This window comes from Erinaceus europaeus, chromosome 3 (genome assembly GCF_950295315.1).
Source record: "Erinaceus europaeus chromosome 3, mEriEur2.1, whole genome shotgun sequence".
NCBI lineage: Eukaryota > Metazoa > Chordata > Mammalia > Eulipotyphla > Erinaceidae > Erinaceus > Erinaceus europaeus.
Window position 1 is genome coordinate 117,602,853 of NC_080164.1, and position 24,707 is coordinate 117,627,559.

Below are 24,707 nucleotides of genomic sequence, written 5' to 3' on the forward strand. Positions count from 1 at the left end.
GGAAGCCAGATGTCCTGAAGGTAAAAGATACCAGGTAATGTGGCTTTCTTACAGCTCTTCATAGCAGCTAGCTTGGTAGTGTAACTGTTTGTACTCTCAAGATGCACACTCCAGGTGAGGGGACGGTTTCTCCCGGTAATATAAATGCAGAGTGTCCTCCTTTGAGCACACCGTGTTCTATGGACCGTGTTCTATGTCTTATGAAATAGAAAGTGGGTTACCTAGACCTAGAAGTCATTTACTAAAATTGACTACAAGTGATTTTGTAACAGCTTTCTCTCTGTCAGGCCTACCAATATTCATAATAACTCAACCCTCCTAATTTTGCTGCATATTTTCAGTTCCAGAACAAAAGAATGATAAATCTTATCAAATTCATACTTGCAAATCTTTATATATGCTGACATTTCTACTGATCAACATGGATATAGTTGATAATGACTGTCTCATGTTGAGTTGCAAATGCTGAAAGGGGGAATTAAAGTCCTTGTGTTCTCATTAACATACTAGAGAATTTCCTAGGATATAGAATGGACTTAATGGGGATACCTATTTCTCCAAGTGAAAGGCTTTACCTTGAAGTGTTTAAAGATTATACCACTTAGACTGCCTTCTCCCATTCAAAGTTCTTTAACTCCAGTAATCTCAAATGGTAGAATATCTTTCTTTATTCTCACTTTGGTTACTAAATGTTTGTGTGATAGGTAATATTTACTGTGCACAAAACCCCAGATTAGTAGACAAAAGTTATGCTGATGTTGCATTTTTCAGTCTAGTGTCTTCTTGGTTTTCAATGAGATTGCAAATTTCTCTTAATATGTATAAGTATACTTTGATTCATAGCCAGATGATAACATTTAAAATAGTCTTGTTAGACCCAATATAAATTATGATTTTTGGTAAGCCAACTACATGTCTGATTTTCTGTATTAAGATTAAAGAAAGAATATAAGTGTGTTTAAGATGCTGTAGTCTTAAGAACACAGGCTGAAAGCTGAGTGAGCAGTGTTCTGCTCTCTTGCTCTGCATCTCTTAGTATCTCACTCTCATTGAAATAAAGCAACTCAAATATAATAATAATAATAATAACCAGACTGTCTGGCTACATTGCCTGGATGATGGGGCCCAGTTCTATCCTTGACACTTGGAATTTCTAGGGCAACATAACTTGATTTTGTACATCTATTCCTCATCTATATAGCAGGAATGGCAGTGCCCTCAAACTCCTAAAGTTTTTGTGGCTCTCAAATAATTGAATATGTACATAAAATTTTTAAGTATATGGCTCATTTTTAGTATTCATGCAATGTTATGTATAACAACTATGTAGATTTCTTCCCCCTCCATCCTGGAATGGCTAGTAGCTCAGATAATGGCTAATAAATATGAAAATATTTACCGGACAGTAACCTGGTAGCAGAAAAAATTTCCTTCCCCACAGAGGAGACAGTTACCCTGGAAAACCTCATTTAAAGAGTTACAAGTTGGGACTGGGGAGGTAGAACGGAGATAGCATACAAATCTTGCAAGTGAGAGTTTCCAGGTTCAATCCTTGGCACCACTGCTATCCAGGGCTGAGTGGTGCTCTGCCAAAACTAAATGAATAACAACAAAAAAAGAAAAGGGTAAAAAGTTATGAAGTGTCATACTAAAATGATGTCATTATTATAATATAGAATATATGTCACAAAACTTATATATGTCATCTCTAATGTTGAAAGACAAAACTTTGAGTTGATAACAGGACAGATAAATATGCCTGTAAAATTCACTTTTATCAACTGATTTTATTGTTTTTATAACACAATGAATAATTTTCACCCTTACCCTAAAATAAAAAAAAAATAGAAAAGTCATGGGCCCTCTAGAATATACCTAAAGCAGACCTATTACCTTTTTTTCAAAACTAAATGCTCTTATATCAAGGTATCCATACTTGGATATATATCAACAATACAGAGGATTTTTAAAATATTTTTATTTTATTATATTATTTCTTTTTAATGAGAGATACAGACAGAAAGATGCAGAGAGAGACCAGAGTACTACTCAGCTCTGGTTGATGGTGGTGCTGGTGATTGAACCTGCCTGGGACCTCAGAGCCTCAAGCTTGCAAGTCATTTGCAGACCCACTATGCTGTCTCCTCATGACCACCCCCCACACACACACCCCTTTTTTTTTAAAAAAGGGAAATGAAAGGGTGTCCGCATATGTCTTTGTGTTTTATTTGTCCTTGTAGCTGTCCCTGTTCATAGTAAACAGGTCTATAGGGTAAAATATTGCTTTTATTTTCACAGAGCTAAAGATGCAAGTTGTCTGTCTGGGACTACTACTTTTCACTCTGGCCTGGGCAGCACCAGTAAGCATACATTTACTCAATTCTCTGTGGTATCCTCTCCTGCTAGCTGTAGGTTTTTCTTTTCAATAGCTGAATTCTCAGCACTGCCCCCTGGTGGAGGAAGATGGCATTCTGGTGATGGGCAAGGTTAGCTGGCATGCTATTTGAGAAGGTGTGAAATTGCACCCTGAGACAACAGCCTAATCAAACAACATTCCCTGAGTTCAAAGATAGAAGAGAATGAAAAGAAATGAAATTTCGCAGGAAGAAAAAATGAGTAACACTTGCCTAGTTCAGCTACAATAAGGTAACTGAGCAAACAGCAAGCACCCAACACTTGACACAAGTGTCTGCTACTTACCCAGGAGGACATTTGTAAACTTGTGTGAATTACAAGCTTCTACCACATTGTCTTTGAAAGAAAAAATACCAAAGAGCCTTTCTGAGAAGCCAATAGCCAGTCAGTTCTTTGGATCAGCTGATGCTGATACTCAGGGACTCAAAGTAGAGCAATTTCAAAAGAACTTCTCAATATTTTACTAGAAACAGCAAGAGTTTGAGTCCCATGGTTTGAGGCTAACCAACTAAGCATTGTAAACAGATGGCAAAGCAACTGGAACTAGAATTTTCCTGTAATTCCTGTGCCACTCCAACCCTGTGTGGATGTCTTCCTCTTCCTCAGAGGCTAGGGCTGGGAAGAAGTAAGCCCACGCTTAACCCCCTTCTTGGCTTTCCTTCCCTGTGACTCACCCAGATGTATGCTTAGGATGTTACCAGAGGATCTTGGGAAAATGTTGAGCATTACAGATATTTTTCTGCTGTGCAGACACAGCGTTCATTAGATAATGTCTGGAAAGCATCCTGACTTCTCAGGGTAGCCTTTTTAGCTGGAGAATCATGGAAACAAAAGGTCATTCTATGGTCTTAAATACAGGCCTCAAGAGAGTGGGTGACCAGTTAGCTAACCCGCTGGCCAGCACAAGCCTCACCATCTGCCCAGAACAGCTGCAGAGGTGAAAGACTTGTCCCTTGTTGGTGTGCAGCTTCTGGTAACCCTGGGGGAGGGGTATTCTGCTCAAAACAGGAGTTATGGGGTCCCATCCTTGTGACCTGGCTCAGTTAGGCTACAAAGGAGTGCTATAGGCAAGGTGGAGTGAGAGTGGTTCTTCCCAAGTCTTCTCGAGCCTGCCAGGTGACGCTGAGTCTATTTTGAGCTGTACATCCCAAAGAATAGGCACTGCCTGACTGTGTTCCAGTAAATGTGTTACATCAATGCTAATTCGGTAACCACCAGTCAAAAAATGATGCCAGGCTTCCTCCCAGGGGCAACCAGAAAATCTTCAGCCCATGGCCTTGTTCATGTTCAAGAGAGCCAGCAGGTGGAAGTGGGAGAGAAGGAGAAGTACAAATTCTGATGAGTCTAATGAAAGAAACTAACTAGGCCAGTGGAAGGGAGATGGCACAAGGGTTTCCACGATAGACCTTCATGTCTGACACTCTGAGGTCCCAGGTTCGATCTCTGGCACCACTCTAAGCCAATGCTCAGTAGTACCTTAGTAAAAAAAACCAAAACACTAAGAGACTAGGCCAAGATTCAAAGACATTTGTCATTCTGGTTAAACACAGTGACAATGTTTTCTCCTTGATGTTTGAATTTGTTAAATCAATTATTTGTTATTTTTTATTTTTTTGCCACCAGGGTTATTGTGGGGGCTCACTGTGAATCCATTGCTCCTGATGGCCATTTTTTCCATCTTTCTGTTTTTTATTTGGCAGGACAGAAAGAAACTGAGGGGTGAGGGAGATAGAAGGGTGGAGAAAGCCTGACACCTGCAGACCTGCTTCTCTGCTCATGAAGTGCCCCACTTGTGGTGGGGTGGGGAGAAGGAGGTGGGGCTCAAACCTGGGTCCTTGTGCATGGAGATATATGTCCTAAACCTCTTTAGAAATTAAAATCTGAATTAAAGTTCTAGAGGAAAAGACAGTGTTTCTGGACCCTCTGTGAGTGCCAGGCTCAGTGTGAAGACTAAACTGGTTAAGCTGGACTTAGAGAAAGGCAAACACATTTTATCAAACGTTTCCATGTGCCTGGGGGTCCTTACATGGGAATAGAAGCCAGGACAAGTGAGCAGGAGAGGAAGACTTTTAGGCAAAGAAACAATAGATTTGTGAAGTTTTGATAAGATGAAGGGACACAGGCTGTCCAACTGGGTCTGGCTAGTCTGTATTTATCTCCCCTGACTAGGAAGAAAAGGGCTAATTTGACAAGGCTTGTCTGCAGATTCTAGACTGCTGAGAGTCTAGCTCTAAAAAAAAAAAAGAGAGAGAGAGAATTTACTTCCTGCTTTTATGCAAGTACTAGGGGTGCAGGAATGGTGTCTGTATTTACTACATAAAAAAGTAAATTGAAATATATATATATTTATTTTCATGAGAGAGGTAGAGAGACCAGGCAGAGCACTGCTCGGTTCTAGTTAATGGCGGTGTCAGGGGTTCTGGCTCCTCAGGCATGCAAATCCTATGCTCTATCTCTGAGCTATCTCTGCAGCACAGAGTTTATTGTTAATTAGAGTGAGAGAGGTAAGCACATCCAACTTGGGGGTGTGCAGTGGGGTGCCAAGGATTGAACTCAGGACCTCATGCTTGCAAGCTCTGTGCTAAAGCGCTTTGTCTCAGGCAGCCATGCAAATCCTGTGCTCGCATGCTGAGCTCTTTTCCTGGCCCCATGTGTAATGCTTCCAAGTTGCTTTCCCAGCTCAGAATAATTCCTGTGCCAAAGAGATAGACTTTCATGTGGCATCCTGGTTCCCTTCAAAACATAACATTTTTACATGGGGGGGGGGGGAATTAAGAAATGATTTGTGTCATGCAATTCCATTAGCATTTACCCACATGCAGGACTTTTATTGTAAGTTACTTTTCTATAATTTTCAATTTCTATAATGAACTACATTAACACTCTCTATATCTGTCCTTTTCATCATCGAGTATGTTTCTACTCCATGCAAGTGTTTGTATGTTGTTATCTGTAAGAAGATGTCAGATATGCTAAACTGCCTTTCATTTGCTTGAAAGCTGCTCCTATCACTTTCATGCTTCCTGTAGTTTCCCTGTAGTCCTCTTTCATATACCCTTAGAGGTTAAGGGTGGAATAGGAGGCTTCTAGCCTCCAACCTGCAGATATGAGGGGAAGCCAACTTTTCTCTGTGTGTTCTTGGGTCCAACAAGGTTTAGAGGGAGGAGTTAACCGGTTACATTCATGTCCAGCACATGAAGCTGGAGGCATGGTAGCCCAGGGTGGGGTTCAGCACCTCACAGCCCACCTCACAGCACCTCACAGCCCACAGGTGAAGATGGAGCTAGAAGGGACAGCCTGACAGGCAACAGGCAGGAGGCCCTGGTGGAGAGGAGTCCAAGTTTGAGGTGACAGAGGTGTCTTGAGACTCAGCTCTACTCAAGAATGAGGGGCAGCAGGCTTTGGTGCTGGGCCTCCTGGCTAGTTTGGAAAAGCTCCCTGTGATGGGAGGGTCCCCACAGGCTTTTGTAGCGACCCAAGACCTCAGCGTCTTCACAGGAAGACGCTTGTGTGGACTGTGGGACTATCTTCTCTCCAGCAAGAGAGTCCCACAGTAAGTAAGTAAGTAACACAGATTATAATCAGCTGAAAGTCTTCTTTTTATTTTTTTGCCACCAGGGTTCTCACTAGGGCTAGGTGCCAGCACTATGAATCTACTTTATTTTTATTTGACAGGACAGAGAGAAATTAAGGGGGGGGGGAGATAATGAGGGAGAGAGAAAGATAAGACACCTGCAGACCTGTGGACCTGCTTCATTGCTCATGAAGTGTCCCTTCTTGTGTGGACTGTGGGACTCTCTTCCTGGAGAGAAGAGAGTCCCACAGTCCACACAAGCGTCTTCCTGTGGAGACGCTGAGGTCTTGGGTCTCCTTGTGTGGACTGTGTGACTCTCTTCCTTCAGTTCATGAAGCATGGTTGTGGTCCCCTCCATCAAGGTCACCTTGGTTCTCATCATTTTTTTTTTTTGCCTCCACGGTTATTGCTGGGGCTCGGTGTCTGCACTGTGACTCCACTGCTCCTGGAGACCACCTTTTCCCTTTTGTTGCCCTTGTTTATCATTGTTGTTGTTATTGTTGTCGTCATTGTTGGATAGGACAGAGAGAAATGGAGAGAGGAGGGGAAGACAGAGATGGGCAGAGAAAGATAGACACCTACAGACCCGCTTCACTGCTTGTGAAGCTACTCCCCTGAAGGTGGGGAGCTGAGGCTCAAACTGGGATCCTGCTGGTCCTTGCACCATGTGTGCTTAACCCGCTGCGCTACCATCCCCCCCCCCCAGTTCTCATCACTTTTTTTTTATGATCCAATTTCTTCTTCCTCCTCCTCCTCCTCTTCCTCTTCTTCAAGAGCATCACTCAGCTTACAATGGGGTAAGGGTCTGAACCCCAGACCTCAGAGCCTCAGGTACGACAATCTTTTTGCATAACCATTGTGTTATCTTCCCTGCCTAACATCATCTTATTTTAATGAAAGAATATGTGGACATTTGTGTATGTGTATCCAACAGCTTCTCTCGCCTGTCACCTGCCTTTAGGTCATTGCCTCTGTGGGTTACTGTGACTACTGCAGCCATTAGCACAGGGGCATATGCAACGTGGATTTGCCTGGCTCCCTAACTCACACAGCAACTGCGCAGCATAACCAATGCACACCCACCCCACTGAACTCTGATTCAAATTAACAACCCAGTGAGCCAGGGAAGCCTTCCTTCACAGCAGGTCCCAAGGGCATCCAGGCTTCTTCACATCGTGTGTCCTCCCCACCTTGGCACCCAAGTTAACTCCAGCACCTGTCTGCCAGTAAGCCAGTGATGGTGGTAGTGAGTGCCCCCTGCAGGAAGAACATAGGCACTGACTTTTGTCAGAGGAAACAAATGTTGATGGGCTGTGACCATCCTCTGGTTAAAGTAATCTTCCACGTTGAGTGCTACCACCCACTGAGGAAACAAAATAAATGGAATGTCAACTGTGGGAAGCAATGAGTAGAGTAAATGGTGAAGTTTCTCTTTCCCCTTCAGACATTTCAACCACAGATCAAGAAGACTCAGCAAGACTGTGTGGGAGAACAGAAGGTAAACAAGTATTCTTCTCTCATTAATCTGTTTTTACTCTGTGAAAAGCAAAATTCAGTAAGAAAAGTCAGTAAGAGGAGTTTTGTTGCCTGTTTTCTCCAGAGCAATGCTCAGCTCTGGCTTACTACGGAGGACTGAACTGGGACTTCAGAGCCTGAGGCATGAAAGTCTTTTTGCATAACCATTATCTCCCCAGCCCAGTAAGAGTAGGACTAGCTGTTGTAAAGCTCTTGTGTACATAAAGAGGAAATGCAAAATTATGCAATATAATTTTGGCAGCTAATTCACAGTGGGTCATAAAGAAAAGTCCTGCTGCAGACTTTGTTTCTCTATAAATATGATTTATTTCCTCAAAGAGAAAAATGAGTAAAATCTCTGGGATGCTGCCACGAGCAAACAATGTTTTCCATCCCCAGAACTTTTTTTTGAGAACAAAGCAATAGCCCAGGGAGAAAAGGAAGAGAAGAAAGTTACTGACAGGGTTTTAGTGAGTAATTCTGTTTATAAAATTAGCTACACACACACACACACACACACACACACACACACACACACACGATTCAAAAAATACCTTTTTATGTCACCAAATTTCAGCTTGCTCTTCTGCCTACCATGGTTTCCTCTGGCAGTTGCAAAAAAAAAAAAAAAAAAAACCCTAAGAATTAACATTTTCTGTTTGTTTTTCCAGAACATTGCACATCTCTACCTTAGGTGGTGCAGGGTATTGAACCTGGAACTTTGATGCTTCAGGCATGAAAGTCTCTTTGCATAGCCATTATGCTAGCTCCCCCCGCATCTTCTGTTCTTTATCACAGATGGAAAATTATAAAGTTAAAAAAAAAAAAGTACAAATGTAAGTGCCCAGATGCATTTAAGTGCCTGAGAAATTCGCAATTTATCTTCTGACCTGACTGCTGTCATATCTGCCTTTCTCCTGATGCCTCTCCGTCCTCCCTTCCTCCTTACTGGATATATATCCACTGAGAGTTGGTGATAAAGTGGGTACACGCTGGGGGAGAGAGCACTAGGGAGAACGAATTCAAGAGAAACAGCCTAGAGGACCAGGTGGCTATCTTTCAAGAGCAGGCTGTTGTGCGCCCTCCTGTGGCTGTAAGAAGTACTACCATTTCTCGGGGTAGGGGGATTAAGACTTCACCCAAGCTTAAAAAGAAAAGTCTTGACCTTTCAAAAGGAAAATCAGAAAATCTCATAAGAGATAAATAAGTCCACAATAATGTAAGGAGGTGTCTTTGTTGCTTACATACCAGGGCTACTGTGAAAAACATGTGTATTATCTTTTTTAAGTCAGTCATATTATAATAGACTTAAGTCAACTATATTATTCTTTACATTATATTTTTATGTCACTGTGATCTGGGAAAACCAAATTGACAAAGGTAAACTGAGTCTGAGTGGCTATTCTTGTCAGGAGTCAAACTCAGGTCTACCAACAGAGGGCGCTATGAAGATAGGCTTGCTTATGCTGCTCTAGTCTGTGGTTGGTGGCTTTGTGTTCCGCGTCGCATCTCCAGCAGCCTGAGCTCCTCAGTGTCTGTTCCAGGGAACTCTGTGTTCCAGAGTCATCCTGACACAGACCAGCCGCCCTGCGCTCTGGCCCAGTGTTCCTGAACTCCAGGGCCCGCTGGTGTAGGCGTGGGGCTGGGAAGAGGCCAGGCGTCCAAGTGTTCTTTTACGATGCTGCTTCTGAGAAATGCTCGGTCTTTTCTCAGGAGGTTTTCTGCCCCTGTTCTACCACACGCTCTAATGACAGGGTGAAGTGAAGTCATCTGGCCCTAGAGAGTGACATATTTGTGCCCCTTCAATTTGTGCCACAGATGACTTCATCTATGTCAAGATGCTTGGATGAGAGAATGAATGCTTTGTCACTGGGATGGAACAATGATTCTTTTTACTAAGTCCCTTCTTCCAGATTCATTGGCCAAAGAGCTGGAAACAGCTTAAAATGCCATCAGCAAAATGGCTATTTACGCCTTCCAAATCTAGCTTCATTTCCCCCCAAAAGTAGTAGCTAGTCTCATCAGAATGTTGTTTGTTTGCTTATTGTTCTTCAGATGTCTAAGGCTACCTATCTAAACCTACTTGTCACCTCAAATAAGTTTAAAATTATTTGTCGTGACTGAATAGGTTAAGAGCTTCCTCTTGTACAGGATGCTGCATGAGACAAAATAATTGAGAAAACTTTATTCTTCTGCTCAGGGCCTTAGAGTTAGAAAAGAAACAAGAGACTAACTGGTTAACAAAAGTTAACATGAGTGAGGACCCAGGTTCAAACCTCTGGTCCCCACTTGTAGGGGAGGTAGCTTCACGAGCAGTGGACAGTGCTATAGGTGTTTTACCTTTTTTCTGTCCCTCTTTCTCTTTTTCCAGTTATCTGTTTCTCACCTCTATATAAAGAAGAAGAAGAAAGGAATAGTGTAGTCCTGCAGGTATAGAGCCCCAGCAATAACACTGCTGGCAAAAAACAAACAAACAAAAAAAAGCTTTCCCAAATCCAAAACAGAATGAGAAAAGTATTATAGGAGCAATAGCCCCCAAACTACACCTTAAAACTTAGAGTCGAAAAAGCAAAACAACAATTGCTAGGCTAAAGTTGATAATGGAAATAAGTGATCAGGGTTTCTGGAGAATGAATAGGAATCAAGCAAGTAGATGACAATAACACGAGTCCAGGTATGGTGCTAGAGAAATAGTTCAGGAGGTGACACAGAGGCCGTGTCACATGTCATAGCCAGTGGCACACCCAAAAGCATGTAACAAGGCAAATGCAGACGTGATGGCCCAGCACAACCCCCCCCCCCCCAGTTTAGAAGCTGCTGTGTTTTCATTCGTAAAATACTCTGCTCCACCTTAAGTGAAATATCCTCAGTTCATGAGCCGATATGCTAATGCTTGAAAAGGAATCAAAAGCACTGACTATAAAGCAAAATTTCCTATTTCAAAATAGAACAGAATAAAATAAAATGGTGTCTCTAGAGTCTACTAATGTCCCAATGCATCTGTTGCATTAAAAAGGGTAAAATGTCAATGAACAAAGGAATCAGCAAAAGAAAACACAGATGCCCTCAGAAATCTTTCCAGGTTTGATGTCCTAAAATAAATCCAGTGTTTAAAAATACTTTTTACCCAGAATTACTCATTTTTTTTTCATATTTATTTATTTATTATTGGATAGAGACAGAGAGAAATTTAGAGGGGAGGCGTAGAGATAGAGAGGGAAAGAGACAGACAGACACCTGCAGCCGTGCTTCACCACTTGTGAAGCTTTCCCCCCTGCAGGTGGGGGAGCAGGGGCTTGAACCCAGGTCCTTGTGTATGGTAATGTGAGCACTTAACCAGGTGCGCCACCACCTGCTCCCCCAGAATTACTCATTCTAAAGTTGTTTCTATTATCTTCCCCCCATACGAAATCTCAACTATTTTTAGAATATATTTTCCAATATAAACCATCAGAGCATAAAATCAGAACATCTACAAATAATTAATTAATCATTTAATTTCTTTGGACATCACAGGGGCTTCACTGCTTCAGGTTGAATCCTTCAGATAGAAAGACAGAGGAGGAGGTAGAGAGAAAAGAGAAAGACACCACGGCACCACTTCCCTTAGTGCAGTGAGAGCCAGGCTTGAACCTGGGTTGTGTATGTGGCAAGGCAGCACGCTATCCATGTGAGCTATTTTGCAGGCCCTAAATCAGTCATTTCCAGTTATATTGTAAGAATACTTTGAGTTGGAGCTTTGGCAAGTTCCGTGTTGGGTAGCCCTGTAAGGATTAAAAGCACTTCCATCAACCCTGTCTTGAGATTTGTATGTGACTCCTGAATCAACAATGTCATAGTTCCCCCAAAATGAAAAAAGACAAAGGTAGACAAGCAGACAGTTGGCCAAGTAGAACAGTGCTCCTATTTGGGGATGAGAAGAAGCCCAGTCAGCATTCACTTTTGAAAGTTAATAGTAAAACAAACAGACAAAATAATGGCTACAGGTTAGTGGGGGGGGGGGGCACTTAACCTACCCCAGTCATTTTGGAATCATCTTTACCAACAAATATACATATATATATATATATGTGTGTGTGTGTGTGTGTGTGTGTGTGTGTGTGACTAAGTATGTGGTACTTTTTCTTATAGAAACTAAGAATTGGTGGATTTTTAAAAAGTTAACATAAAATAACAACTTTACCTTGAAACTGATACTTTAGCAGGAAGAGAAAACCACAGGCCATGCTGCGCTGTACCATTTTGACAAGGGAAAAAGTCGAGAACCAGAGCGTGAAGGAAACGTCATCCAGGAAAAACAGAGGAAAATTCTTCCTTTTGGAAGCAATGAGCATCACCAAAGCAGCAAACCCTCAAGTCTTTTTGAAAATGAACAGACGATGAGTGACAACTACCAGATCAGAAGCAAGGAGCATGCCCACGGCATACTCTCTGCTGATGCAGACGGTGGCACTGATGGTGGAGACCTTGCTGCCGGCCATGAGGAAAATGGTGCCACCCTCAGGAGAGCTAAGAGACACCATCTAAGGCAGCCAGAGACCCACACAGAGTCCCTGGGAGGAGAGAGCAAACCCAGGAAGACTCAGAGTCAGATCCCCACAGACGCAAACTATGCTACATCACCCTCAGAAGACAAGAAGAATCACCAAAGAGTCCCTACTGCCTGGAATGTCCCGATAAAAACCCAAAGCATCCCCTACATGGAAGTCAGCCCTGTGTATCTGAAACAGCTCCCCAAAGTCAAGTGGGTCCCCAGTGATTTTGAAGGCAGTGGTCACTCAGCTCCTGAAGGCAGAGGGGACGACACCTCTCCTTTCAGTGGGGATGGCCAACTTGGTGAGGGAGAGGCCACAGACCCTGGCCTAGAAGATACAAATACTCAAACAGAGCCTTCTGGCCCAGATGTAGCTGGGACTGTCCCTCTGAACTCGGGGGACCCCCCTCATAATGAGCTCCCTGGACAAGGAGAAGACACTCACACTCTGGAAGGGCTGGGCACAGCCAATGGCAATGACATCATGGGCAGCACCAGCCTCGGGGGGCTGCCTGGGACAGGGAGCAGCAGAGGGGGTGCAGACAGCCAGAATGCCCATCGAGGCCAAGTGGAATTCCATTACCCTTCCCCAACTGAGAAAGAGAGGAGGAAAGAGAGCAGCCGGGGTGCAGGCCAGACTCATAATGAGATCCCCAAGCGTGGCCAGGGTGGCAGCCACAAAGGTGCAAAGCATTCTATCGGCAGCTGGGCACCCAACCAGGGCAAGGAGGGCTTCCCCGGGAAGGGCCTGTCACACCACGACCCCAGTGTGGAGACACATGGCAGGAAGGGTCACTATGTGCCCCACAAACAGAGCAACTCCACACGGAACAGAGGGTCCTGGGGCTCCCGAATCCCCCATTCCAACAGGTTCAGCCACCCTAGAAAGTATGATAGCAGCGAGTCATCTAGCAGTGACAGCTGGAGTGAGAGTGAGGGTGACTAGCCCACTGAAAGTCCCTAGCATAGGGCCGGGGTGAGAACTCACTGGGTAGGGCACCTGCTTTGCATGCAGCCCAGGTTCGAGCCCCGGCACCACATAGGAGGCGTCCATGCCAACAGAGGAAGCCCTGTGCTGTGGTCGCTCTATCTTCACTCCCACCACCCCCAGGATAAAAAGAAAGAAGTGTCCCAGGCAAAACAGCGAAATCACACATGTGCCAGGAGTTGGTTCAAAGAGAAAGAAACTCTCAGCAGGATAGAGGTGTCAGTCTGTAGTCATCTGTGACTTGACGGAAAACAGGAGCCAGCAGGTGGCAGAGCAGGGGAAGGCCAGGATAGGGGGCTTCGGGGAACACTTGAACTATCTTAATGGTGACAGTATGGAACTTAATGCCCTTATTTTCTATAAAGGAAAAAGCCCACTAAGGATTTGCATTATACATCATATTTGAACAGGCATCCCTGAACAATCATGAGTGAATGTTACAAACATCCCTCCCCACCTTGTGTTTGCTTTGTTGAGAAAATAAATCAGCCTCCCTCTCCCTAGTCTGTCATGAAATGATCTGGAAGTGTCCAATGTCTGTCTGTGCCTCTTCTTTCCAAAGACAGCAGGGAGGAGGGCCCCGGAGCTGGTGAGCAGCTCACTTAGATAGTGTCTTGGTTGGGCATCTATGCGGCCCATGTTCGAGCCCCCACCACATTCAAGGGAACAGACACCTATCCATCCGATACTTTCATTCTTTATATCATGTGTCTGCAAAGTCTCTTATTGCAGTTTTACAGGAAGAAGCCACCGTGAGCTAGTGACATTTATGGTGCAGAAGTCCTGGAATCCTTCCTGCATTAAAAAAAAAAAAAAAAAAAAGCACCGGAAAAGGGCTGGAGAGACAGCATAATGGTTATACAAACAGATTCTTATGCCAGAAGCTCTAAGGACCCAGGTTCAATTCCTAGCACCACCATAAACCAGATCTGAGCAGCTCTCGAAAACAAAGCAAAACAAAACAACAAACAAACAAACAAACAAAACCACTAGAAGTGCCTGTTGTTCTAAAATTTTCTCTGGGGCCCGGTTGCTAACAGGGTCCCTAGGCTCCTTGGCATTCTCTTGGTGAGAGGATATCTCTCAGCATCTATACATGCTTCCAGTCTGTGCTGCCTATCCTCTGGAGAGGGGAGGGGACTGGAAGAGGAGGTAAAAGAGACCATGCCTCTCCAGGCTCCCAAAGGGCAGGGCTTGGTGAGCAGCCAGATCAGGGAGTCTATGGAGGGGCTGGGAGAATAGCGCCCCCTGGAGGCAACTCTGAGCTCCTCTCTTCAGGCCCCTGGGTCCTTGGGTCCTTTCCCTCTGTGCTGTGCACAGGGGCATCAATGGTGGAGTGTGCTATGATGTCTTTCCTCCTCTCTGCCTCTCTGTTCTATTCTTAAAAGATATTTATTTATTTTGAATTGAGACAGAATTTGAGAGAAGAGGGGGACATGAAGAGAGAGAGACGGAGAGACACCTGCAGCACTGTTTCACCACTCCTGAAGCCTCCCCCTTACAGGTGGGAACTGGGTGCTTGAACCTGGCTCCTTGCTCGTTGTAATGTGTGCGCTTAACCAGGTGCACCACCACCCGGCCCCTCTCTGTTCTCTCTAAAATGAAAGATTGAAAAACTTGGCTCAAGGAGATCCCTTGGTTGGTATCACACATGCAGGAAGCCTGGGGCTCACTTTCTGGTGTTGAATAAAAGATTTTTTTAACTTAAAATGAGAAAAATATATATGGAGAGAGAGAGAGAGAGAGAGAGAGAGACAGGTGGAAAGCCAAGAAAAGGAGAAGGTGTAGGACTTGGAGTTAGCTGGTCAGGTAAGGTGTGTGTGCTTGTTTGGGTCCCAGCACCCTATTAAAGTAGCACATAGGCCCTGGGGGGGAATGCAGTGCTGAGGTGTCTCTGTCTCTGTCTCTCTCTCCCTGTATCTCTCTACTTTAATGAAAAAGCCCAAGAGTGGTGAAACTGTGCACGCTCAAAGCACAGATGCACATATATATGAAAGAAAAGTTTGTGTTGTTTTTTTTTCTTTCTTAAGATCTGAGTCCCCCAAACAGCAAAAGTCACAAAGCATGGTTCTGCACAGTTCCTAGATCACTGAGTTGAATGATTTATGTAACACGAATGGTAACAAAGCAGTGTCAACAGGGACTGAGCTGTGACACACCTGGTAGAGTGTCCACAACAATATACTTGAAAACTTGGGTTCAAGCCTCCAGTCCATACTTGCAAGAGAGAAGTTTCAGAAGTGGTGGAGCAGTACTACAGGTGTCTCTTCTTCTCTTTCTCTCTCCTTCCTTTTCTCTCTGTCTCTCATCCTCTATCAAAGAAAAGAAAAAAAAAAGGCTGTTTGGAGCAGTGTATTACTTGTATAGGTTATAGTAATAACCCTGGTGGCAGACAAAAAAAAAATCAGTGTCAATAGAACATATGACTCATACACATACACACACAAACACACACACACACCAGGAAGTCAATCAATCAACCTTGCCCTTGACCCTAATCAATACTCTACTTTAGGAGAAAGAAGAAAGACACAATAAGGCAGGCACACTGTGCTACTTTCAATAAGAGTAATCTAATTTAAAAATAAATGTGTATAAGATAGTTTCTATAAACAAAATGATATCCTATATGTGAAATGAAAAGAGAAGCAGGTCAGCCTGTGGGCTGAGCAAGGAAAGTTCCCATAAGTCCCTCTTTGAATCTGGGCAGGTGAAGGAGGTCAACTTGGGTGGGGGGAGAGCAGAACTGGGGTCAGACCCACTTCCTTTTAGCTGCCACACTCTCCAGGGGCAGTGGGCAGAGACTCTTAGCAGACAGGTGAGAGGGCAGGGTGGTGGCACACCTGGTTGAGCACACATGTTCTCATGTACAAGGACCCAAGTTTAAGACCCCAGTCCTCACCTGCAGAGGGGAAGCTTCACAAATGGTAAAGCAGTGCTGCAGGTGTCTCTCTCTCTCCATGTCCATCCTCCTTCTGCTCTTAATTTCTGATCTTATCAAATAAAAGAAAGGGAGGGGGAGAAACAGTAAAAAAAAAAAAAAAAAAGGGCTGCTAGGAGGCATAACTCTGTAGTACTAGCACCAAGAGCCAGCAATAACCCTGGTGGCAAAAATAAAATAAATAATTAAATTTAAAAAACCCGGACACTTGAGGATTTGAAAGCAGAGGGTCTTAAAAGACACTCTCACAGGTTAAATCTTACAGCTTAAGAAAAATCGCTCTGGCCCTAGGTCAGGGGAGTCGTGTGGGTCAGACAGGGATGGGGTGGTCAGAGCCAGACTAGCAGCACAGGCACCCTGTGTCCCCCACACAGGGTACAAGCAGGGAAGTTAGTAATCCAAGCTGACAGTGAACTGGAGCCCTCAGAATCGTCTAAAAATTCTCTAAAATTCAGCAGAGCCCCTGGAACCTCCATCTTCAGAGATTGTGATTCAGACCTCAGGAGGATTTCAGGACTTGGGAGGTTTGGAAAAAACTCCAGGTGAAAAGTGGGGCAATGACACACCCAGTTGAACGCACTTGTTTTGATGCACAAAGATCCAGGCTCAGGACCCGGGTTCGCACCTGCAGGAGGGAAGCTTCACAAGGGGTGAAGCAGGTTGGCAGGTAACTTTCTTCCTCCATCTCTATCTCCTTCCCTCTCAGTTTCTCTTTGTTTTATCAAGTAAAATAGAACTAAAAGGGGAGTAAGGATGGGGGGAAATGGCTGCCTGGAGCAGTGAACGTGTCATGTAGACATTGAACCCCACTGACAACCCTAGTGGTTAAATAAATAAATTTAAAACAGAAAAGAAATAACTACCAGTGATCATAATGAAAGTCAAGTTAGAGAATCACCGCAGGGGCCCCCACATTCGTTTCTAGAGTTGAAAATCATAAAATAGCCACTAGATGGCAGGCTCGGTCAATTCTTTGAGACAGACTTTTGTCATTGCTCTAACATTGCATTGTAAGTAACAGCGCAGGCACTGTTAACTCTCCTACTCTATCCTCCACCAAACACCAGGTCCCCTGATGTAACTGCCCTCCAGGAAAAGCAAGTCACTAAGTCAAGATTGGAGCCCACAATTAGCTAGCTAGTTAGCTAAGGATGTGGTTAGAGGAAGGGGGAGAATACAGGCATTGTTCCCTAACCCTTGAAAAACTGTGCCATCTTGTGCCACAAATTTACACCAGTCTCTGTTTATTCTTTTATATAATTATTTTCTTTCCACGGAGAAGTGACCTACTCTTGAACTTTATCCTGATACTATATAACACTTTTTTTTTTTAATGCTATATGATTCAGATTTGAATGAGCCTTCGAAAGTATACAGGGCTGGGCTTGTTGCACACCTGACTGAACACACACATTACAGTGTATAAGGATCTAGGTTCAAGCCCTGGTCCCTACACCTGCAGGTGGAAAGATTCACAAGTGGTGGTGAAGTAGTGCTGCAAATCTCTCTCTCTCTCTCTCTCTCCTTCTCTGTCTCCTTCTTTCTCAAATTCTGTCTCTATGAAAATTAATATATAAGCATTAAGATATAAGCAATCTACCCTCTGGTATTTTAGCACTAAACATACATAAAGAATCCACTTAATTTATTTTTAAAAAGTATGACAGAATTGTGGGATCAGTTGAATCCATATATTCAAGAAAAATCTACTGAGAACCCACATGATACTATTATGCATTGGGGACAATACCATTAACAACACAAAACTGAAGGCTTATTTAAGCTCATTATAGTTCCTGCCTTCAGGATCTTAAATTCCAGAGTGGTTATAAGTATTAACTAAATTAAATAAAATACATCATATGCTATATAGTGACATGTGCATAAGAATCCTTCTATAAAATATCAAGATAAGGGAGTCAGGCGGTAGCACTATGGGCTAAGCGCAGGTGGCACAAAGCACAAGGACTGGCCTAAGGATCCTGTTTCAAGCCCCTGGCTCCCCACCTGCAGGGGAGTCGCTTCACAAGTGGTGAAGCAGGTCTTCAGGTGTCTATCTTTCTCTTCCCCTCTCTGTCTTCCCCTCCTTTCTCCATTTCTGTCTGTCCTATCCAACAACGACATCAACAACAACAACAACAATAACTGCAACAATAAAAAATAACAAGGGAATAAATAAATAAATAAAAGGGAATAAATAAATATATGTTTAAAAACTATCAAGATAAAGCTTTTCAATGAAATGGACCTCAGGATGCTGTGTGCCTAGCATGTGTGAGACTCATCAGGAATGGCCTATGTGGTTAAGCGTAGCTCCAGATAAGGTCAGAGGTGGAACAAAACCAGGGTTGGTACCATACCAACATCTGAGACGAGTAGATCTTAAGGAGCAGGACTTTCCCTGTGAGTGGGCTGGAATGCTGTCGAATGAGCTGGGTGTGCAGGGGCTGTTGTCTGCCCTACATTTAGAAAAGCCACCTGTGGCTGGCTGGGAAGTAGGAAAGCAGAAGCAGTGAGACCCTTCCAGAGACTATTGTCACATTCTAGACAGGAGATGTCTCAGGCATGAGTGGATGCTCAGTCCCTGAGCTTATGGAGGAACCAAGTGAACATGCAAGTTCCCAAGGCATGAGCTCACAGACAAGCTGGGATTCGCTAAGATTCCAAGGGAGTGAGTGAAGCTGGAAGAAAGAGTAGCCATGCACAGTGCAGAATGGTGGTGGGAGTGCGATGCAGACACCTGCTGGGGAGAGAAGGAATCTTACTCATACCGGGCGTGGGGCAGCAGTGAGGTGGGTTTAAGCACACGTGGCGCCAAGTGCAAGAACCAGCATAAGAATCCTGGTTTGAGCCCTGGCTCCCCACCTGCAAGTGTGTGTGTGTGGGGGGGGGGGGCTCAATTCACAAGCAGTGAAGCAGGTCTGCAGGTGTCTATCTTTCTGTCTCTCTTCTTACCCTCTTCTCTCGATTTCTTTCTGTCGTATTCAACAACAATAACAGCAATAACAACAATAACAATAAGGGCAACAAAAATGGGGGAAAAGGCCTCCAGGAGCAGTGGATTCATAGTGCAGGCACAGAGCCCCAGCGATAACCCTGGAAGCAAAAGAAAAAAATAGAAATCATACATACCACAACACATATCTTGTAAGCCACTGTTCAACAAATAAGCTGACTTCAAAAAGAAAGAAGAATGGGTTGGAAGCTCTGGCCATGTTAAAGTTCAGAAGTCAAGAGAACTGAGGAGTAAGAAGAAATAAGTACTAAGGAAAAAAGGAAAGAAAGAGGGAAGGAAAGAAGGAAGTATCTGAACAGGTGTGTAGAAACAGAGACAAATAAATTATTTTTTGGAATTCAAAGATCTGGTTCCCAAGTCCCCAGCTGGTTGAATCAGGATTTTTCTTGGTTCACCAAGGGAGCTGGCATGTTTGAAGGTTTCTCCCATATTTCTCATGTTCTGTTTTGAAGTTTTGTGGGAAGTGGCTCTCCGGATGGAGAACTGACTCTCAGATGTCCCTGCCTTGCTCTCCTGTTGAGGGAACCTTGGTGATGTGGCGGGTGTGGTGTAAACAGGTTTTTTGTTTGTTTGTTTGTTTGTTTTTGCCTCCAGTGTTATTGCTGGGACTTGGTGCCTGCACTATGAATCCACTGCTCCTATGGCCATTTCCCCCCCCCCCTGCTTTTTTTTGAGAGGGAGAGAGGAAGATAGATACCTACAGATCTGCTTCACCATTGGTGAAGCGACTCCTCTGCAGGTGGGGAGCCGGGGACTCTAACAGGGATCCGTGCTCGGGTCCCTGTGCTTTGTATTATGTGAGCTTAACCTGGTGTGCCACTGCCTGGCCCCAAGTTTATTCTTTCTTAACAAGTCAACAACAGAGTAAAAATAAGCCTAACTATAATCTCAACTTTTCACCCTTCTACCTAAATAAATTGTCCCCTTGTGATTAAAGATGATAAATAATTATAATTTTGGATTAACTGAATATGGTTAAGGATCACCCAAGCTGACTTTAAAGAGTTTCACAATTCTAGATCATTAACCCAAAGTAGGCCTACAGAAATTTTTGTTCTAAAATGAAAGAACTCTGCATTTCTCTCATGTCTGATGCTCCTAGGTCCCAAGTTCAATCCCCAGCACCACCACAAGTCAGAGCTGAGGAGTACTCTGGTCTCTGGATCTCTCCCTATCATTAAAATAAAGCAAATAAAATACTAAAATAAAACTGCTTTTTAAAAATATATTTATTTATTTATTATTGGATAGAGACAGAGAGAAATTGAGAGGGATGGATAGAGATAGAGAGAGACAGACAACTGCAGCCCTGCTTCACCACTTATGAAGCTTTCCCCCTGCAGGTGGGGACCAGGGGCTTGAACCTAAAACCTTGTGCATTATAATGTGCACCCATAACCATGTGCACCACTGCCTGGCCCCTAATAAAACTACTTTGAAGGAAACATTGGTGCTATGATCTATTTTACTCTCTCTCTGCCTCTTGGTCTCTGTCATATAAAAATGAATGAAGAATGAATGAATGAATGAATGAATGAATTTATTGACACATGAGGGGTGGGGACCAGAACATCACTGGCACATGCAATGCCAGAGATTGAATTCAGGACGACAGGATTCCAAGTCCAAGTTCTAGACACTGTAACTCCCTGGATCTCAATTTACTGTATTTTTAACATATATCAAACAGACAAACAGAAAGGCAGGCAGGCAGGAAGGCAAACAGGCATGCGGGCAGACACAGGATGCCAACAGGAGGTCTATTAGGGCAGCAAACATTGATTGTGGGCTGAGGCATGGGCACAGCATGGGCACAGCGCCCTCTGCCAGCTCACCGAGTAAGTTCAGAGCAAGGTAGCAAGTGGCTTTGACCTCCAGAGCAAACCATTTCTTCTATTGGTGGGTTCAACAAAGGTCCGAAAATGCCCTTGAAGTCAAAGATATCGGGAACCATTGGACAGAACCAGGGCCGATCGCCCCACCCACCGTTTCCCCTCCTCGACCAACCCCCTGAGTTCCCAAGCCACCCTGCCCAGGTCAGCAGTCACCAAACCAGGCCTGCCCACCCGCTCACAGCCTCACCACCTTCTGAGTTTGAGGTCAGGGACACGATGGAGAACGAGGACATGACTTCCAAAGTAAAGATTCTTTACTTTCCTGAAACAGCTTCATGCAAAGGCCCTCCCATTTCTTTTTAAATTAATGTATTTATTACTGGATAGAGACAGAGAGAAATTGAGGGGGGAGATAGAGATGGAGATAGAGAGACACCTGCAGCCCTGCTTCACCACTTGTGAAGCTTTCCCCCTGCAAGTGGGGAACAGTGGCTTGAACCCGGGAACTTGCACACTGTTGTGTTAGCGCTTAACCAGGTGCGCACCGCTTGGCTCCTGGCTCTCCCATTTCTAAGGTCATTTTTTCTCTAACAGGAAAAGTACTGAGTTCCCTGCTCTGGGATGACTTTTTCTGTTAGAGAGAGACAGAGCCAGAGAGATGGAGAAAGGAAAAGACACCACAGCATCGAAGTTATCACCAGTGCAGTAGAGACAGGACTCAAACCCCGGTCACATGCGTGGCAAAGCAGGTGCATTATGCAGGTGAGCTGTCTTGCCAGCCTGTCCTGTATTCTTCACTACAGCAGTGAGCAGGGCCAGGGAAGTACTAACAGACTACAAGTGTCATGATTAAGAAAATGGTAGACTATGCAAAATAAGACCTTAAGAAAAAAAAAAAAAAAAAGAGGAGGGCGCTTTTCCCCCCCAAGCCATTTTTTATTTGTGATTAGATCAGATTACATTCTATAGCTCTACTCCAAGACCTCCCCACCAAAGTTCTGTGCCCCTCCCCCACCCTCGCAATAATAACCACACTAGTTCTCACAGAGTCGGAGAGACAGTTGGTTTACTTCTGGTTCTCATTTTTGTATTTTGCAAGTTGACCTACCCCTGAAAACTTTAAATAGATAAATTGTTGGTGCTCGGTAAACATTTGTGGAAGGTGGGGGAGAGAAGATGTGCAGACATGCCTCCTTCAGTATTTTCGACCAGTGGCCTGAGCACAACTCAGCATTTTGCAGAAGTGGAACATCTCCATTGAGTTTCTCTGGTTAAATGTTTTCAGTGTGCAGTGACCTCTATCTCTCTCTCTCTCTCTCTCTCCCTCCCCCCATATATGTATCCTGATACATATTTTTATTAGTGATTTAATACTGATTTACAAAATTATAAAGTAACAGGGGTATAATTTCACATCATTTCCACCACCAGAGTTCTGTGTCTCCATTCCCTCCACTGGAAACTGCTGGGATTCTCCCAATGTCACAGATATGGGTTGACTACTCTTTCTATAACTATCTATGTTTATATACATTTGCCTTTTTTTTTTTTTGCCTCCAGGGTTATTGCACTACGAATCCACTGCCCCTGGAGGCTAGTTTTTTCCCCTTTTGTTGCCCTGGTTGTTTATCATTGTTGTTATTATTGTTGTTGTTGCTATTGCTGTTGTTGTTGTTGGATAGGACAGAGAGAAATGGAGAGAAAAAGGGAAAATAGAGAGCGGGGGAGAGAGAAAGATAAACACCTGCAGACCTGCTTCAATGCCTGTGAAGCGACTCCCCGGCAGGCGGGGAGCCGGGAGCTCCAACCGGGAGCTCCAACCAGGTTCCTTATGCCAGTCCTTGCGTTTAGTGCCATATGCACTTAAGTCGCTGCGCTACCGCCGGCCCCCCTTCATTTGCCCAATTTTTCTGTTATTCTGCCTTCTCTTCCTTTCTAAGTCACAGCTACACTTCTGAATCTGATAATCTTTCCTTAATATTTTTCCCCTTCTGGGAATATGGACCAAAACTCTTTTTGGGGTGCAGAAGGTGGGAATTCTGTTTTCTGTAATTGCTTCTCTGCTGGACATGGGCATTGACAGGTGGATCGTATCATACCCTCAGTCTGTTTCTGTCTTTCCCTAGTGGGGCAGTGTTGGTATGCTTCTAAATTCTGCTTCTAAGACCCCTTTCTTTTGCATTACTTACGAAGTGGTCTATTTACATAATCACTGTTTTACCTGGGTCCCGCCCTGCCGGCAGGGTATTGGTTTAATCCCCATTGGTTAGATGGAAGCTTTCTATGTTCTGTTCGCGCTCTTTTTTTGCTCCGCCCCTCTCCTAGTCATTTCCTTTGCCTTGTCATTTCCAGGGAAGAGATGCATAAAAGGCGATGTATCTGATTAATAAACGAGATACTGCTTCCCAGCTCAGCCATGAGTCCCTGGTCGTCTCTCTACCGCCCGTGAAGCTAGGCCAGCCTGGCAAGGCAGGGCTCTGGAGAGGTGAAACTTTGGGTGGGGGCAGTGGTGCACTTGATTAAGTGCACACAGAAGAAAGTGCAAGGACTGGCACAAGGATCCCAGTTTGAGCACCCAGCTCACTACCTGCAGGTCAGTTGTTTCACAAGAGGTCTGCAGGTGTCTATCTTTCTCTCTCCCTCCCTATCTCTCCCTCCCTCTCTCGATTTCTCTCTGTCCAATCAAATGAAAATGGGAAAAAAATGGCCTCCAGGAGCAGTGGATTCATAGTGCCAGCACTGAGCCCCAGCAATAAACCTAGAGAATGAAAATAAGAATATTAAAAAGAGAGAGAGGTGAGAGTTTGGGACAGATTGATGAGGCAGGCACTTTTCTTTCTTTTTAAAAATTTCCTTATTGGGGGATTAATGATTTACAGTCAACAGTAAAATACAACAGTTTGTACATGTATAGCATTTCCACATAACGATACAACTCCCACTAGGTCCTCCTCTCCCATCCTGTTCCTGGAGCTAAGCCTCTCCCCTAACCCCAAAGTCTTTTACTTTGGTGCAGTACTCCAACTCCAGTCCAAGAGGCAGGTCCTTTTCAAGGTCAATCTTCACCCTGCTGTATTTTTTTAACTATTCTAGGACATCACCATTGATAAAGCTGCTCAAATCCAGAAAGTGCTCATGGTGAGAGTGTCAGAGTGAGATTTTCTTTCTTTCTTTTTTCTTTCCTCTTCTTTCTGATCCATTAACTTACAGATTCATTTATTGTATAACACATATGTCCTCAAATCACTTTGAAATGCGTCTGGAAAATCAAGCAGATCTTACTGTAACTGATATGAACTACTTAACAGTATTAGAAAGGGCTAGAGAGATGGCTCACCAAATAGGGTCAGTGCCTTGCCAGGCATACAGTCCAGGTTTGAGCCCTGGTGCCTCATTGAAGCCCTGGTGCTGTGATGTCTCCCAGTCTCTGTTTCTCTTTATCTGAATGAAAACAACAAAACTGATCTGACAATGATGACATAGTACAGGCATAAAGCCACAGTTTTGTAAGGAAAAAAGAAAGAAAGAAAGAAAGAAAGAAAGAAAGAAAGAAAGAAAGAAAGAAAGCAATTAAGGAAGGAAGGAAGGAAGGGGGAATCAGGCGGTAGCACAACAGGTTAAGTGCACGTGGTGCAAAGCACAAGCACCAGCTTAAAGATCTCAGTTCGAGCCCCTGGTTCCCCACCTGCAGGAGAGTCTCTTCACAGGCGGCAAAGCAGGTCTGCAGGTGACTGTCTTTCTCTCCCCCTCTCTGTCTTCCCCTCCTCTCTCCATTTCTCTCTGTCCTATCCAACAATGATGATATCAATAACAATACTAACTACAACAACAATAAAAAACAACAAGGGCAACAAAAGGGAAAATAAATATATATATATATATATATATA

General features: G+C 44.0%; 1 protein-coding gene across 1 annotated transcript; it reads left to right on the top strand.

The window, feature by feature from the left end:
- On the top strand, positions 1-13,529 carry MEPE (matrix extracellular phosphoglycoprotein). The gene is made up of 4 exons (XM_060188604.1): positions 1-34; positions 2,299-2,360; positions 7,434-7,487; positions 11,707-13,529. The coding sequence occupies exons 2-4, from the start codon at positions 2,307-2,309 to the stop codon at positions 12,982-12,984; spliced, it is 1,386 nt and encodes a 461-aa protein (XP_060044587.1). The 5' UTR covers positions 1-34; positions 2,299-2,306; the 3' UTR covers positions 12,985-13,529.
- Positions 13,530-24,707: the final 11,178 nt, after the last annotated feature.